The 16,244-nt window shown below is 34.8% G+C and overlaps 2 protein-coding genes, 2 long non-coding RNA genes and 2 pseudogenes across 4 annotated transcripts; 5 read left to right on the forward strand and 1 right to left on the reverse strand.

The window, feature by feature from the left end:
- Positions 1 to 201: 201 nt before the first annotated feature.
- Positions 202 to 1,518, forward strand: LOC147946656 (uncharacterized; annotated as a pseudogene).
- LOC104778753 (uncharacterized) lies at positions 1,450 to 2,287 on the forward strand (annotated as a pseudogene).
- A 6,263-nt stretch (positions 2,288 to 8,550) lies between these two features.
- On the forward strand, positions 8,551 to 10,513 carry LOC104775802 (protein SRG1-like). The gene is made up of 4 exons (XM_010499736.3): positions 8,551 to 8,971; positions 9,166 to 9,413; positions 9,503 to 9,830; positions 10,039 to 10,513. The coding sequence occupies exons 1-4, from the start codon at positions 8,714 to 8,716 to the stop codon at positions 10,279 to 10,281; spliced, it is 1,077 nt and encodes a 358-aa protein (XP_010498038.1). The 5' UTR covers positions 8,551 to 8,713; the 3' UTR covers positions 10,282 to 10,513.
- A 751-nt stretch (positions 10,514 to 11,264) lies between these two features.
- On the forward strand, positions 11,265 to 13,404 carry LOC104775803 (protein SRG1). The gene is made up of 4 exons (XM_010499737.3): positions 11,265 to 11,790; positions 12,236 to 12,483; positions 12,557 to 12,887; positions 12,970 to 13,404. The coding sequence occupies exons 1-4, from the start codon at positions 11,527 to 11,529 to the stop codon at positions 13,210 to 13,212; spliced, it is 1,086 nt and encodes a 361-aa protein (XP_010498039.1). The 5' UTR covers positions 11,265 to 11,526; the 3' UTR covers positions 13,213 to 13,404.
- Positions 13,405 to 13,645: 241 nt separating this feature from the next.
- Positions 13,646 to 15,275, forward strand: LOC104775805 (uncharacterized). The gene is made up of 3 exons (XR_766077.3): positions 13,646 to 13,925; positions 14,097 to 14,377; positions 14,530 to 15,275. It is a non-coding gene; the product is annotated as an uncharacterized LOC104775805 (long non-coding RNA).
- Positions 13,898 to 14,723, reverse strand: LOC147946657 (uncharacterized). Its single transcript, XR_015589770.1, has 2 exons — positions 14,493 to 14,723; positions 13,898 to 14,397 (listed from the first exon to the last, which is right to left on the reverse strand). It is a non-coding gene; the product is annotated as an uncharacterized LOC147946657 (long non-coding RNA).
- Positions 15,276 to 16,244: the final 969 nt, after the last annotated feature.

The following is a 16,244-nucleotide window of genomic DNA, read 5'->3' on the forward strand; positions in this document are numbered from 1 at the left end:
TTGACTTATTGGAAAAATAGAAAAAACTAAACACGTTTTCTGGAGAATATAAGGAAAATCTTCTCTTCTTTTTCTTTTTTTCTTTTTCTTTAAATCCCCATTTTCCTTTTTGTAGTTAGAAACATGTAGCCTATAAATATAACGAGAGCATATTAATTGTCATCAGATCCTTAACTAGCTAGGTTTTAATGGAGAAAGCAAACTAAAGGAAAGCAAAACTAAAGGAAACTGATACCTCTTTCAAAGATTTCGATCGTAGCTTAAGAGTACATGACCAGGATGGATACGGAAGTGAAGCTTCCAAGCCCCAAGCGAGTGAAGAACAAAACTCCCGCAACGGTGCAAATCAAGCCGAACAGATTATCAGCCAGGCTCGAGAAAGGCAAGAAGCTGATGAGATCCGGCCGCCCAAGCAGAAGATTGGTGATTCTATGGTTTCCGAGTACAGACTCCGACGTCGAGAGGGGTTTGAGGACTGGATCCGCGGCGGAACATGTACCATCCATGTTTGGATCAAGTATGCGGAGTGGGAAGATTCACAGAATGATAACGCACATGCTCGGCTCGTGTGGGAACGAGCCTTGGGAAGCTTTGACTGGAATTATATGATTTGGTTCAAGTACACCGAGTTCGAGATGAAGAACAAGTCGTTCAAACACGCGAGAAACGTTTGGGACCGTGCCGTTGAAATCCTCCCTCTCGTCGACCTGCTTTGGTACAAGTATACTCACATGGAAGAGATGCTTGGGAATATCGCCGAGGCTAGACAGGTATACGAGCGGTGGATGGTTTGGTCACCCTATCAACAAGCTTGGCTCTCGTTTGTTAAATTCGAACTTAAGTATAACGAAATCGAACTTGCACGATCAATCTGCGAGAAATTGTTCTTTGCCATCGGAAAGTTCCCGCTTACATCCGATACGCAAAGTTCGAGATGGAAGAAGGTGAAACCGCGCGTGCAAGGAATGTGTACGAACGCGCCACCAAGAAGTTTCCAGACGATGAAGAACTCTTTGTGGCTTTTGCTGAATTTGAAGAAGGTTGCAAGGAAGTAGAACGAGCTAGGTCTATCTACAAGTCTGCTCTGGATCGTATTCCTATAGGAAGAAGAACTGAGGATTTGTGCAGGAAGTATGTTTCGTTTGAGAAACATTATGGGGATAAAGAAGTGATTGAGGACGCCATCATTGGCAAAAGAAGGTTTCAATATGAAGATGAAGTAAGAAAGAACCCTTTGAACTACGATTCATGGTTCGATTACCTTAGGCTAGAAGAGAGTGTAGGGAACAAAGATAGGATCAGAGAAATCTACGATAGGGCTATTGCTAATGTTCCACCGGCAGAGGAGAAATGGTACTGGCAGAGATATATCTATCTTTGGATTAATTATGCACTCTTTGAAGAGATTGAAACTGAAGATGTGGAGCGTGCGCGACTTGTATACAGAGAATGCCTCAAGATTATCCCTCACACGAAAGTTTCTTTTGCTAAAATAAGGTTGCTCGCTGCACAGTTTGAGATAAGGCAATTGAATCTCACTGGTGCTCGGCGGATACTAGACAATGCGATAGGAAAAGCTCCAAAAGATTAGATATTCAAGAAATACATTGAGATAGAACTCCATCTGGGAAACGTAGATAGGTGTAGAAAACTATATCAACGGTATCTTGAATGGTCTCCTGAGAACTGCTATGATTGGACCAAGTTTGCTGAGTTAGAAAGGTCCCTTGCTGAAACAGAGCGAGCTAGAGCCATATTTGAACTTGCAATATCTCAGCCTGCTCTTGACATGCCCGAGGTGCTGTGGAAGGCATACATTGATTTTGAGATATCACAAGGGGAAGTAGAGAGGACACGAGCTTTATATGAGCGACTCTTGGACCGTACAAAGCATTACAAGGTCTGGGTTAGTTTTGCAAAGTTTGAAGCGCAACAACAAGAAGATGATGTTACCGACTGCATCAGACGTGCCAGAGCGGTTTTCGACAGAGCCAACACGTATTACAAGGACTGCACACCGGATCTGAAAGAAGAACGTGCGTCATTATTGGAAGATTGGGTGAACATGGAGACGAGCTTTGGTAAGCTAGGAGATGTTGATATCGTTCGACCGAAGCTCCCTAGGAAGCTCAAGAAGAGAAAGGCCATCACTACAGAAGACGGTTCTACAGAGTACGAAGAATACTTTGATTGTGTCTTCCCAGAAGAGTCGCAGACTAAGAATCTGAAGATTGTTGAGGCTGCATATAAATGGAAGAAACAAAGGCTTGCTGCTGTTGCTTCATAAGATTTAAGATTAATTAATTGTTTTTTTCTTTTTTTTCTTGAGTTTATATCAACAAATCGAAACGGTTATAGCCTGCTGACTGTTGTATTCTTCTCTATACAGAGTACTCATCTTTTTGTTTAGCTGTTATTTTCATCGTGAAGCAAATATTCTCTTTTCTGTTTTTCTTATCCCTTTTCTTCCTGCAAATATTTTTACCTTATTAAAACGTTACCAAATAACTAAAATTGAATATTGAGTATTGAATGGGCACCAACGTGGTGACAGCATTTGTTACCGCGTTGTGGTGTTTGGTACATTGGGTTATGTGGCACCGCCTAGAGGCTTTTCCGTCATTTGCACTAATTATTGGATTTGCTAATCTAAACTCCAAATGATAGATAATGTGTAATCTTTGACCAATTTTTTTTTTTTTTTTTTTGATAAATGTAATGAAACAGGCTCCAATTTGAAATTTTAGAAGAAACCTCGTTGAGTAGATTCAACATATAAATGAAAAAAACTAATGGTGGAATTACCAAGAATTGTGTTAGATAGAATCATATAAAATAGTAATCTGCTTTCTAGAATTAGAATCTACTCTTTGAGAAAACTTTTAGTCCCTCCCGACAAGGAGAAGTACGAGGCTAAGACCAAAATTATTCGGACCTACAATAATCAATCTGAACAAAAAAAAGTATTGGTGGAATTCTAAAAGTTGTTGACTAGCCGAAGGTCTAAAATTATGCCCACATAATGCAAAGAGTTGTGATCTCAAAAACAAACCAAACTTATGAGATTGTCCTACTTCCATATATGTAAGTATGTAGTCCAAAAATCATAGACTATATATTGCAATTTGCAAATAAATCTATATACAATAGCACACTCACTTTTTTGTATCATCTTTAATCCAACGGATGAGAATTGTTCTACTATTTCATCTAATGATTGATATTTATTAATAATCCAAGAGTTGCAAGTCTTTTTCTTTCAAATAATCGTGTTTTTTCATCGTACCCTCATCTTTTAATTATCGTACCTTTTAATGCTGCATCTATTCGTCGTACGTATCTCCATCTTTTAAAAATCGCACCTATTTATTTTTGCACATCTTGGTTTCACACCTATATGTTTTACACCTTTTTATTTTACACATTTTAGTTTATTATATATAAACTTCTATGGAATACAAAAACAAGTTTCGAATTTATCGTTTTCAGAGTATTTTTACAAGTTAAAAATAAAACCAAAGAATTGTTTTATTGGAGTGATTTTAAATTAACCTACATCAATCTCTATATCAAGGTATGTTTATAAACTTGTTAGTGTCCATTCTGAAAAATTAGTTTTGTTCCCTTTTCCTTTTCGTTCTCATATTTAGATTATAGATTAACGAAATTTTGGGTTTTTTTAAATACTATGTTTGTCTATGTGTTGTCGGTTAGATAATTTACTCAAGATAGCACTTACATTTAATTTCTTCAAGTTAAAGTAGACTAACAAAAGGACGTGAGATCAATATCTGTAGCACAAAGGGGCGTAATTTATTTTTTAATATGGGTCTCGTAGCGACCAAAAAATTTTGGAAAGAAATATATGGGGAGGGTACAACGCCGATGTTAATATCGGAGACGCTGCGACTCACCAAAACAGTTGCGGAGAAAACCAGAGACATCCGATTACCGGTGGTGAATAACGTTGAATTTCGTTGGTCGCTCGCCTCAATCCTGCGACAAGATAAAGAACATGCCCTAACTGTTGCCGGTGTTAGTTAGAATTATAACATGATGGCCACCTATCTTGGCGTTGCTCTTCCACTTGTTTAGATTGTCTTGTTTCTCTTCGTACTGCTGTTGATGGCAACCTTCAAAGAGTTCAGGGTCCATCTCCATGAACATTCTCTTTATATTCACGCTTAGACCGTGAACTGCTTGGTTCCAGTGAGATTCTGTGCTTTTTTCAGCGAACCGAATATGATAGGATGGATCACGCTTCTGTTCTGAGCAATTAAACCCACTACTTGGTCGTTGTTCCATAAGAACAGAGCTTGTTCTGCTACCTACATCGCATGATAATATATGCATATCAGCATAATTGATTAAAAATTCCTAGAATTGAGAAGTTTTTTTCCATATACAATTCTAGGAAGCTTTGTCTGAAATGATATTTCTCTTTATCATGGGCTGAGACTTAATTTGCTAATAGATTGCAATTTGCAATTCTGTTTCAAGTTGATTACACCGTACGTTCTCTCGCCACCGCCACTGTTGCCATTCTTACAACTGGTTAGTTAGTATTCTCATCGCTGGGCTTACAAAGGCTAATTTTCTTAATGAATAGCTTAAAAAGCATCGATCTTCACTCTGGACTCCTTTGAGTTTGCATCGCAACACGTTGGTTAGTATTTATCCTGAATTTAAAACCGACATATCTATCGTGCCCATTGTTAAGATTGTTATTTTGTAGAGAATGTAATACATGTGGTCATATAGTTATTTTTTGTAATGTTCTCTTGCACGACAGTACGATCCAGAAAAACAAAAATATCAATAACGTCATCTTATTCGCCCGGAGTAAGACCCGACCAGTGGTAACTCAGCGACGGTAACCCAGAAAAATTGAAAAAGAGATACGAGAGACATGATGACATGTAGTGATGCTAGAGACACGAATAAGCCAAACTTTTTTAACAAACATGGTATAATTTTATATATGTTCTTGTATTGTCTTATTTAACATATTTAATTTTTTTAACAAATATGGTATAAATGTATTAATCTTTTTTTTTTTATGAGGGATGTCAATTGGATATAGATGATCCAGTTTAGTTTTATTATTGTAAAAATTGAAGTAAAGTTTATTAGAAATTTTAGTTGAAATTTTATTTTCTTTTACTTTTTGGATATCAAACATTTTGATAATATATAAAAGCATTCTGCATGGAAATAGAGAGTGTCGAAGAAAAAGCCAGACATAATTATGACAACAAAAATCAAATTCGAGAAAGAAAAGACAAAGATCAGAAAATTCAAATAACAAGTCAAGTTAGAAAGAAAAGATCTTTTAAAGGTAACTTATTTGCTCTTTGATGACTTTGTAATCTGTATATTTTTAAAAACATAATGTAAGTAATTAATAAACAAATTGGTTTAACTGAATGTAGGTAAACAACCTATGTCATCAAAAAAATCCAAACGGAATCAATTAATAAGGTGTGGGGATTGTGATGCTTTAGTATGGCCTAAGGAAAGTACTGGGATCGCCAAATGAAAAGACCTTTATTTACAATATGTTGTAAACAAGGGCGTGTCAAATTGCCTAACATTCAAGAACCTCCGCTTTCGTTGAAAAAACTTTTGTAATGCTCTCTATGTGTTCTATAGGTGTCGACATTCAATTTTAAACTCAGCAGGCCCTTTTTGTTTTAAAGTGCATGGTGAAAATTATCATAGTATTGGGTCACTTCTACCGTTGGATGGACAACAACCTAAATTCTTACAATTGTATATATCTGACACCGCTAATGAGTTGAAAAATAGGTTATCTATATTTCCAAATGGGAAAGAAATAGTAGATGAGCAAATTTTGTTAGCTCTAATAAACATGCTTGATGAAAATAATATTATAGCCAAAACATTTAGAAAGGGTAGAGATCGATATGAATGCAGGAATGATGAGGAACTGAAAATCCATATGGTAGGATATGATAAGAGGAAACGTCAATATGAATTACCATCAGCTAATGAAATAGCGGGTTAGTTGTGGGTGGTTTTTATTGTCTCATCTAACAGTTAGATTTTTTAATAATCTTAAAAGTTGCAATGTTTTGATCCAACAGTTGTGTTTCTTCGTTGTATCCCTAGCTTTCAATGTTTGCACTTGGTAGTTTTCACACATTTTTGTTTCACATCTTTTTATTTCATACATTTTGGTTTTGACATCTCTTTATTTTTATATGTATACAGATTTTTATGGACTTTGAAAAGAGTTTTTGTTTTTTTAGTATTGTTTCACACTTCCAAGTTTTAAAATTTATTAGTATTATTTTCTTTCAATGTTCTACTCAACACTGATTCACTTATCTTTGTTAAATTGGATTGTTTTATTTACTGATTCGTTCATCTAACTTTTGTTTGGTGTCATTTTCCATCTAATACATAAATCGACCATATCTTCTAAGTATTAATTTAGTTAATTGATTGTGATTAATAATTTTTCATAGATTTATCTTTTTACTCAATTTGGTTGGTTGTAGGCTTGCAATCATGAGTTATTTCTCCATGCTTCTCTTATTCTTTTTTGTAAATTTAGATAGAATAATGATTTAAATTTTATTATATGTGAATATCTTTCAAAATTGATTATCTGAGTGTGATTCATCAAGCCTTGATTTATATATCTTTATCATTATTTTCTTATTGTCACTGAATCGATTTTTATATATACAACAAAATTTTTATTTAATTAATTTGGTTGATTTATTTTAGTCACTATTTATGACTTTTCTACTACACAGTTAAAAAGTTACTATAAAGTTTCCACTCGAAATATGAAATTAATAATGTAGGCTACTTTCCTATGCGGCAACGCACGGGCCAACATCCTAGTTAAGATTAACAGAAAATGAAATCCTTCATTGCCGTGAACCGCTTTACTTCCTTCACATTAATTGTTATGGGTGAGGGCGATCATTCATTTTATGCTCAGATAAAACTAAAAGTAGTTTCCACTTTCCGCCATAAATCAGGTAGGGTTGGGTTTTTGACAAAGCTCCACTACACTAGGCCAAAACTAAGAAGAGAATTTATTAAAAATATCATTTTTTATATACCTTTTTTAAAAATATCTTTTTTATTTTTGCCTTACTTTAATTTTTAATGATCATTTTATCTTTACATAAAAAAGTTTTTAATCAATGAAATGAAAAAATAAAATTCTCCCGCCAAAAAAATTCCGACACATTTTCCCGTCAAAAACTTTTTGACAAAAAAAAATTCCGACCAAATTTTCCCACCAAAAAAAATTTACAAGGTTTTTAAAAGTATTTATAAGGCTTTTATTGTAAATGACTTATCAAAAAACCCTTTAAAAATCTTGTAAACATTTTATTTCAAAATTTTTGGTTTTTGATTTTTGCGGGAAAAAAAAAGTTTTGGCGGGAAATTTTTCGTTTTTGGCGAGAAAACTTTTCATTATTTGACAGATTTTTTTCCTATTTTGGTAACTGTACATTCTTATATTTTTTATTTAGGGCATTCTCATCATTAATCAGAATTTGAGTGTCTTAAAAAAAATAATAATAAATAAAATAGGAACAATATAGATCTGTATAAATCTTTTATCTTCCCAGCAACTTTTATGTCTTGACAGAGATATTTTAAACTCTGGATCTATATTGTTCACCTATTAAAATTAAATTTTGTTCTTCTTTTATCTACTGTTTCAAGACCATCTCACTTGTATAACCAATGAAGATGATCGTAGTGATTAGGTTTGGTATGTGTGGATTTATGCATTTGTAAACAAGTATTTCTTATATTTCTGTCACTTTGATGTATTTCTTTAATTAAGGTATTAGTAAAAATTCATTCCATTTTCTTTATTTGTTTCTAGTGACTTAGTATTTACCTAAAAATAAGATCAATTTTTTGTTATGTTTAAAATATTGTCAAATAAACAGTGATGTTAATTTGTCATCTTATGTTGCTTTCAAATAAACCAGAATATCTATAACATCATATTTTTATATGTTAATACTTAAATTAAATCTAAAAGTAAATTAATTATCTCCTTAATTTTATCTTTATGTATATTTTGATAAACTTTAATAGATTGAATTTTTATATTAGCTGATTCATATATACATTTAATAGTTGTACACATACCAATTTTGTATACTCCCTTTGTATCATAATAGATGATTTTTTAGGATTTTCACCAAGATTAAAAAAAAAATGTTGTAGTATTATTAAGTACTTTGGTTTTATATTCCTTTTAATACTCATTTACTCATATTTTTCTCACACTTATCATTCAAATGCATGTATATATTTAGTTATTCATTATAAAGTAAAAACATTAATTACTAATTTGATTTTAAGAATAAATACATTAAATACACTAAAGAAATCATCATTTGTAATACAAAGAAAAATTCTAGAACATCATCTTTTATGATATAGAGGGAGTAGTCAATAAAAAGTTAAAGAGTCAATGCATGATTTATTCTTCTACCAAAAGTAATTAGAAGTTTTAAATATGACATGATGACTTGTTAAGCTATGAAGATTTCCCATTGAACTATAAATAAGTCTACAATATATAGGATTATACACACACAGACATATATATGCTCAAATAAAACCAAAAGTAGTTTCCATAAATCAGGCTTTTAGCTTAAAATCTACATCATTTTTTTCGTTGCTCCAGAAGAAGAGAACCGCCATGGAAACCAAAGGAGAAACCTCGTGGAGCTCTATCATAGTTCCTTCTGTTCAAGAGATGGTGGAGGAGAAGATGATCACGACCGTTCCTCCCAGGTATGTCCGGTATGATCGTGAAGACATAACTGAAGTCCTCGATGATTCTGGTCTCTCAACCGAGATCCCAATCATCGACATGAAGCGGTTGTGTGCTTCAACCGCCGTGGACTCTGAGGTTGAGAAACTCGACTTCGCTTGCAAAGAGTGGGGGTTTTTCCAGGCAAAGTCTCAAACTTTACACTATTTTACGATATAATCGATGTTAGATCCGTACGTGGAGCTTATTAGACTTGTTCATGCAAGTATGAGAATTAATTATCTTCGTTTTTATTACCATGTTAAACCCAAAATGGAGCCTAACACTTTTTGTTTCAAATTTTATCATTTTGGTTACGTCTTTGTGATCATCTACAGCTTGTAAACCATGGAATGGACCCAAGTTTCTTGGAAAAAATCAAGTCAGAGATTCAAGATTTCTTCAACCTTCCCATGGAAGAGAAAAAGAAGCTGTGGCAGCAACCAAAGGTGATGGAAGGGTTTGGACAAGCTTTTGTGGTTTCAGATGATCAGAAACTCGACTGGGGAGATTTGTTCTTCCTTGTAACGCAACCTGTTCAATTCCGCAAGCCTCACTTGCTCCCCAAGCTACCTCTTCCTTTTAGGTTTTGCATTCCATCAAAATGTGTTAATTTAACATTCTTAAGTAACTCCAAAAAGTCTCTCTGTTTACGTTTTGGTTTATGTTTTTCAGAGATACGGTAGAGATGTATTCCACTCAAGTGGGGAATATAGCTAAGATCTTAATAGCGAAAATGGCGGAAGCCCTGCAGATCAAACCAGAGGAGATGGAAGAATTATTTGGTGATGATATGTCGCAGAGTATGAGGATGAATTACTACCCGCCGTGTCCACAACCTGATCAGGTTACCGGTCTAACTCCCCATTCCGATGCGGTCGGACTCACGATACTTTTGCAGGTCAATGAAGTTGACGGTCTCCAAATCAAGAAAAATGGCAAGTGGGTTTCTGTCAAACCTCTACCAAATGCTTTCGTTGTCAATGTTGGAGACATCTTAGAGGTAAGCCATATTAAATGGAGAGACCATATGGCATCAATATAAACAGAGAACTTTTGATGAACTAACCCACTTTTTATTAACTGATTTGAGTTGGAAGTCTATCATTCTCAACAAACCCTGACAAAACAAGACTATCGCTTTTGGACCCACCGTGACATGTGTTATTGTAAATATTTTGACGATCAGTTAATGGGTAATGGTACTGCAGATCATAACGAACGGGACGTACCGAAGCATCGAGCATCGGGGAATGGTGAACTCGGAGAAAGAGAGACTGTCCATTGCAGCATTTCATAGTACGGGACTGGATAAAGAAATTGGTCCGGCGAGAAGCCTTGTTCAAAGGCAAGAGGCAGCAAAGTTTAGAAGCCTGAAAACTACAGACTACATGAATGGCTTGTTCTCCCGTGAACTCGAAGGAAAATCTTATCTTGATGCTTTGAGAATCTAAGGGACCCGATATCTTGTTCGCCAAGAAACTCTGTTTTCTCAAACTAGTCACTGTCGTGTGTACACCTACCCTAGTACCCTGTTTTACCCTTCTCTTGTTTTTTGGTTTTATATTAAGTAAGTTCCGTCCTTCTCCTTTATGGGTTCATATCTGTTAAAAGACAAACTCACTAGTATTTACTATTTAGTACTTATGTGTTTGATATAATAATATGATATAAGCTTGTGCGTCATCGTCCACATGCAAACATAACAAACAGTAATACTAGTACCAGTTTACTCAGGGCCTGTGTAAATATCCCAAAAAAAATTATAGTCCCAGTTCAATTTTAGAAAAATGGATCTTATTTACATATAAATTTTTTTTTTTTTTTTTAATTTGGGCCTTAAAATACACTAGTTTTTATGTTAATTTTAAGTGGTCCCAGTACAAATGCACACCTTGCACCTCCCTATCGCCGGCCCTGAATTTACTGTGTGCAACATCTTTATTTGGAGCCTTCACTTTCGTTGTCTAATATTCCTTCTATTCTTTCTTATTTATCTAATTTCTAGGAAAATAAATTGTTGCAAAAAGATACACAGATTTTATAAATCTGAAATCAGTTTTTAATATGTTTTCTTAATATCGGATTAATAAAACAGAGAGAATACTTTTTTTTTGGGCTAAACAGAGAGAAGAGTAAGTACTAGTTGTTCGTCATAGAAAGGAAACGCATGCATGTGTCTTCTTCGATTTCGCTTCTCGTCCATCGTTATACCGTCACACCATGTACAATTTCAATGTTAATTTAAGGCAGAGAAGTTAAATATTTTTTTTACTTCAGTTAAATTAAGGTGTGAGTGTGACTATAAAATTGATTTGTAAATATAAGACAATTAAATATTATGAATTACAGAAAAAAAACAAAAACTTCGAGTTAAATAAGCAAAGGTGTTATTAGTCAAAATAACAAATACAGCAATTATTGACGACGATATGTCATTATGACATTACCCGATCATGTCTTTCTTTACGCCCAACTTTTGGGTCATGTGTCTTTTTCTCAAGATTATCACGTGTTATAGTATATTGTAAAATTACAAGTCCCAATGTTCAAACTAATCAATCAGTTACCGTAGACAATTCCACCTACCTTACCTTTTCAGATCAACCAACCGAAGAATAATCACCCTATAGATCAGTAGCATCTCCAATTCCAATATATATCTTTATATCGCTTAATTTGTTCTACAAGAATCCACCATGGAAGTAAAAGGAGCAGCACATGTACAGTGGAGCTCTATTATAGTTCCTTCTGTTCAAGAGATGGTTAAGGAGAAGATTATCACGACCGTTCCTTCCAGGTATGTCCGGTCTGATCAAGACAAAACTGACGTAGTCGATGACTCGGGTCGTCTCAGTACCGAGATCCCAATCATCGACATGAAGCGGCTATGTTCATCGACCGCCATGGATTCTGAAGTTGAGAAACTCGACTTCGCTTGCAAAGAGTGGGGATTTTTCCAAGTAAAAGTCTCCAACTTTACTGTTTACACAACAACCAATCTTTTTTTTCTTAACTCTTCATACGGAATTTATTACTTTTTTTTTTTTTGGGGTCAAAAAACCTAGTACTCTATAAGACTTGTTTTTATAGACAAGTCTCTCAAAAAATTTACTATTTTTGCTTGACGAAATTGCTCTGCATGAAGTCATGAACACATTTTTTACAAAATAACTCCCTGTTCTGTTTTTCTTTGTAAGCAAGTCTCAGGAATTTACCGTTCATATTGGAAGAAATTATCCTGTTAAAATCTTTTCTTACAAAACAACCCCGGTTCGTTTTATATTATCATGTTAAACCCCAAAGCGATATATAACACTGTTTCAAATTTTTATTTTGGTTATGTATTTATGGTCATCTACAGCGCTCTTATAAGCTATGGTGTTATGTATTTATGGTCATCTACAGCTTGTAAACCATGGAATAGACCCAGATTTCTTGGACAAAACAAAGTCGGAGATTCATGATTTTTTCAACCTTCCCATGGAAGAAAAGAAGAAGTTCTGGCAGCAACCAAATGAGATTGAAGGCTTCGGACAAGCTTTTGTGGTTTCAGAAGAACAGAAACTAGATTGGGCAGACTTGTTCTTCCATACAGTGAAACCTGTTGAAATACGGAGGCCTCACTTGGTCCCCAAGCTACCTCTTCCCTTTAGGTTTTGTTCTAACTTAACCCAAATAAACTCCACAAAATATTTCTCTGAATTTGTTTTATTTATTTATTTTCAGAGATACATTGGAGACATATTCTACTGAAGTGCAGAGCATAGCAAAGATCTTAATAGCCAAAATGGCAAAAGCCCTAGAGATCAGACCAGAGGAAATGGAAAAGTTGTTTGATGATGTTGATTCAGCTCAAAGTATGAGGATGAATTACTACCCACCATGTCCACAACCCGATCAGGTTATCGGTGTAACTCCACATTCTGATTCGGTTGGACTCACCATACTGATGCAGGTGAATGAAGTTGAAGGTCTCCAAATCAAGAAAGATGGGAAATGGGTTCCTGTTAAACCTCTCCCAAATTCTTTCATTGTCAATATTGGAGACGTTTTAGAGGTAAATTAAGTGGTACCAAACGCATATGGTAATAGATAATGGTCAATGATTCTATAATGAATGAGTTTTTGGTCTAATGTAGATCATAACGAATGGGACATATCGAAGCATTGAGCATCGGGGAGTAGTGAATGCAGAGAAAGAGAGGCTCTCTATTGCAACCTTTCACAACCCGGGAATGTATAAAGAAGTTGGTCCAGCGAAAAGCCTCGTTGAAAGGCAAAAGGTTGCAAAATTCAGAAGGCTGACAATGAAAGAGTACATGGATGGCTTGTTCTCTCGTACGCTCGATGGAAAAGCTTATCTCGATGCTTTGAGAATCTAAAATGGAAGCAATGCCATGTGGCCCAATAAACTTTTTCATAGATCTATTATGTTTTCTTATTTTCTACAATAGGCAATCTCTCTAATCTTTACCTCATCTCATATTGCTTCACATCATATAAAGACAAAAATTCTCCAGTTGAGAATGTTATTACGTACATATTGCTACAATAAGACAACAAGCTTGCTCTGATATATACATTTAGACACTTATCTATGTATTAGACCATGGAAGTTTTGAATATAGATTAATAAGTAGGTATTATGGCTAATACATTTTCTTGATTAACAACAAATAAAAAAAAGCATACAATATAAGGTGACCTGGATTGCCGAATTGCTTTCTAGGGTGAGTTCCCAATAAGTCATGCTACAGGAAGTCAGTGGTTTTGAAACTAGTTAGGTTAACCCCAACGGGGGTTTTAGAAAGGAGTTTTAGTGGAAAAATAGAAGAAAAAAAAAAGAAGAAAGCTCCTTTTATATAGTATACTCGATTTTACATAAGAGACTGTGACGTGTCATTGCAGGGTTGGCTGAAGAGTTTTATTCAGAGCAAAAATTTTTTTTTCCCGTGTTCTATCCCTTCCTCTCTGTCGCGAATCTCTCAATTATTTTGTTGGCCCGATTAAACTTGGACGAGATTGTATATGAGGAGATTGAATCGACTGAAATCAGAGGAGATAGAATCGGAGAAGCTTGAACCTATTTCTCATTGTAAGTTTTCTGATAGTAAGAATTCGCGACAGTTTTGTTCTACATGTTCGATTAAGTTTCACCTACGGTCTCGTGAGTTTAGAAACCATGTGTGGTTTTGTTTCATTCTTCTATGGCTTGTGTTTGTGATCAGAATAAATATATAATCTTGATTTTTCAAAATGACTATAGGTCGCTGAAATCCTCAAAGATCGTCCATCTTGGCTCCGTGATTGTCGATGTGTGGATACTCTGAGTGTGATTGGCTCCGTGATTGTCAATAAGCAAAAGAAGATAGAGTCAATTGTTGTGTTCTCTCTCCCGCCTGAACAGGGGATTTGTGATGATGATTTGTATGTTTCTTGACTTTATTATACCTTCTCTGGCTGTGAGAAAGGAATTCTCATCTATCATATGAAACTTTCATCACGTTCGGGTCCAATCCAGTTACCAACACTTTCATATTTACTGAGGTAGCTCCGAAGTTTACTGCCTGCATATGAATCCAAAGTTAACAGTTTCTATCTTCTTTTGGGTTAGAATGAGAGTTCAGGATTGAAGTTTCTGCGGGTATGTCTCTCGGTTTACCTGTAAGCGTATGTAATCTTTTCCATTGTTTTTCCAGGATATTGCGGATGCCACAAGAGAAGAAGAGTTTCCCTTGAGTGTTGAAGTGAGAAGTGTTGCTCCACTTGACTCTGCAAAGAACCGTTGGACCCAATAGCTAGGAGTTCCATATAGATGAGATTGTTGCCCTAGCTTCCCCAGTACACAGAAGAACGGGAGCATCTTTTCCAGTCACAGTATTCACTGACAAGCCTGCAAGACAAATCAAAAATTGAGCAAAATGCTGAAAGCTTCATCTTTTCGTTTCTTGGAATTAAGTTGTGTTATAATCTCACCTTTGGGCCATTGCATGAAGTGTGGTCAAATTGATGATACATGGAAAACAAATTGCTAGCAGAAGTCTAAATCTGTGAGAAAAGGAGAACACTTTTTGAGGCGGGAGAGAGAACACAAGATAACGTTTACAGGTTACAGGTCAAGAAGACATCATATCTAGCGATGGTTGAGATGTCAATTGTTGGAAGCCTCTGGCTCTGCTTGTTAGTAAAGTACCTTAATTTAAAAGATGGTGAAGCGATGAAAAGATATGGTTTTCTTTCACATGGTTGGACTGCTTTAACACTGGTAACTAAATGATCTCTCTTTCTTTTGCCTAAAACGATTTTGTTGATAGAGAACTGTAAATTCTGATTGTTTGTACAAGCACTGTGACTGTCGGTAATAAACAATGCCCTTGGTGGAATTCTTGTTGGTGGTGTAACAAAATAATTCATAAGCAAATCACATGCCGGTGGTGTAACAAAATAATTCCTCCCAATCTGTTTTTACATTAATCAAAAGCTGAAACATGTAACTGCGTCTATATTGTGGTTATGGACTAAGGGTGGAGATGACGTGATTCTTCAGGAATAGCATTTGTTTGTTGATTTTATCCCAAGTCTACAAGGTAATACTAGCATTTCTCTTATGTTACATCTCCATGAAATTGTTTGTGCTGCTTATTTCATATACAAACAACCTCTTATAGTAATTTTAAAAACTTTTGGCTATAAACTGGGATTGCTGATTAATGAAGAGACTTTTGTTCTTGGTGTAACAAACACATTTTTATTTCTTGTGTCATGAAACTTTTTAATTTCAAAAAACTATCTTTTGAATAAGAGACTCAAAATTATATCCCACCATTGGAGGGGATAATTTTAATTAGGAGATCAAGCGTTCTTATTTTTAAAACAGTAAATAATTTATTCATTAAAAATTCAAATAGTACATAACAAGTTCAAAATTAAAACCTTTAGTGTAGCTTAAGTGGAATCTTTTATTACTATATCTTTTCACATTATTGTTTTAATAATTTTAATAATAAACTGAAAAATACTTGAGAGTTGTATTGAAATCTTTACCATGGTGTAGAGGACGATATAATAATAGACACAAAAACATGAAACTATTTATCCTGCAAAACAAAAATTACCTAGTCCAACTACTAAATTAATTTGATTAGTGGAAAAGTCCTTGAATAGCGTGAGTGTTATTGATGTTTCCTTAAAGTTTAACTTTTTCTCGGTCAATTTCCGTAATCATTCATCCCTTAAATTCGTGGTAGAAACTAGAAAAGTCCACTATACACTAGTTGTTGAGAAGATGAGATCATATGATTTATTTGGTACATAGACCTATATCAAGTGTGTGTATTGGACTAGAAGTTAAACATAGTCCCGGGAATTAATTAGTAATTTCAGATTTGATGGATAGTAGTAGATTTGGGGAGAC

This window comes from Camelina sativa, chromosome 3 (assembly GCF_030686135.1).
Source record: "Camelina sativa cultivar CO46 ecotype springtype chromosome 3, ASM3068613v1".
NCBI classification, from domain to species: domain Eukaryota; kingdom Viridiplantae; phylum Streptophyta; class Magnoliopsida; order Brassicales; family Brassicaceae; genus Camelina; species Camelina sativa.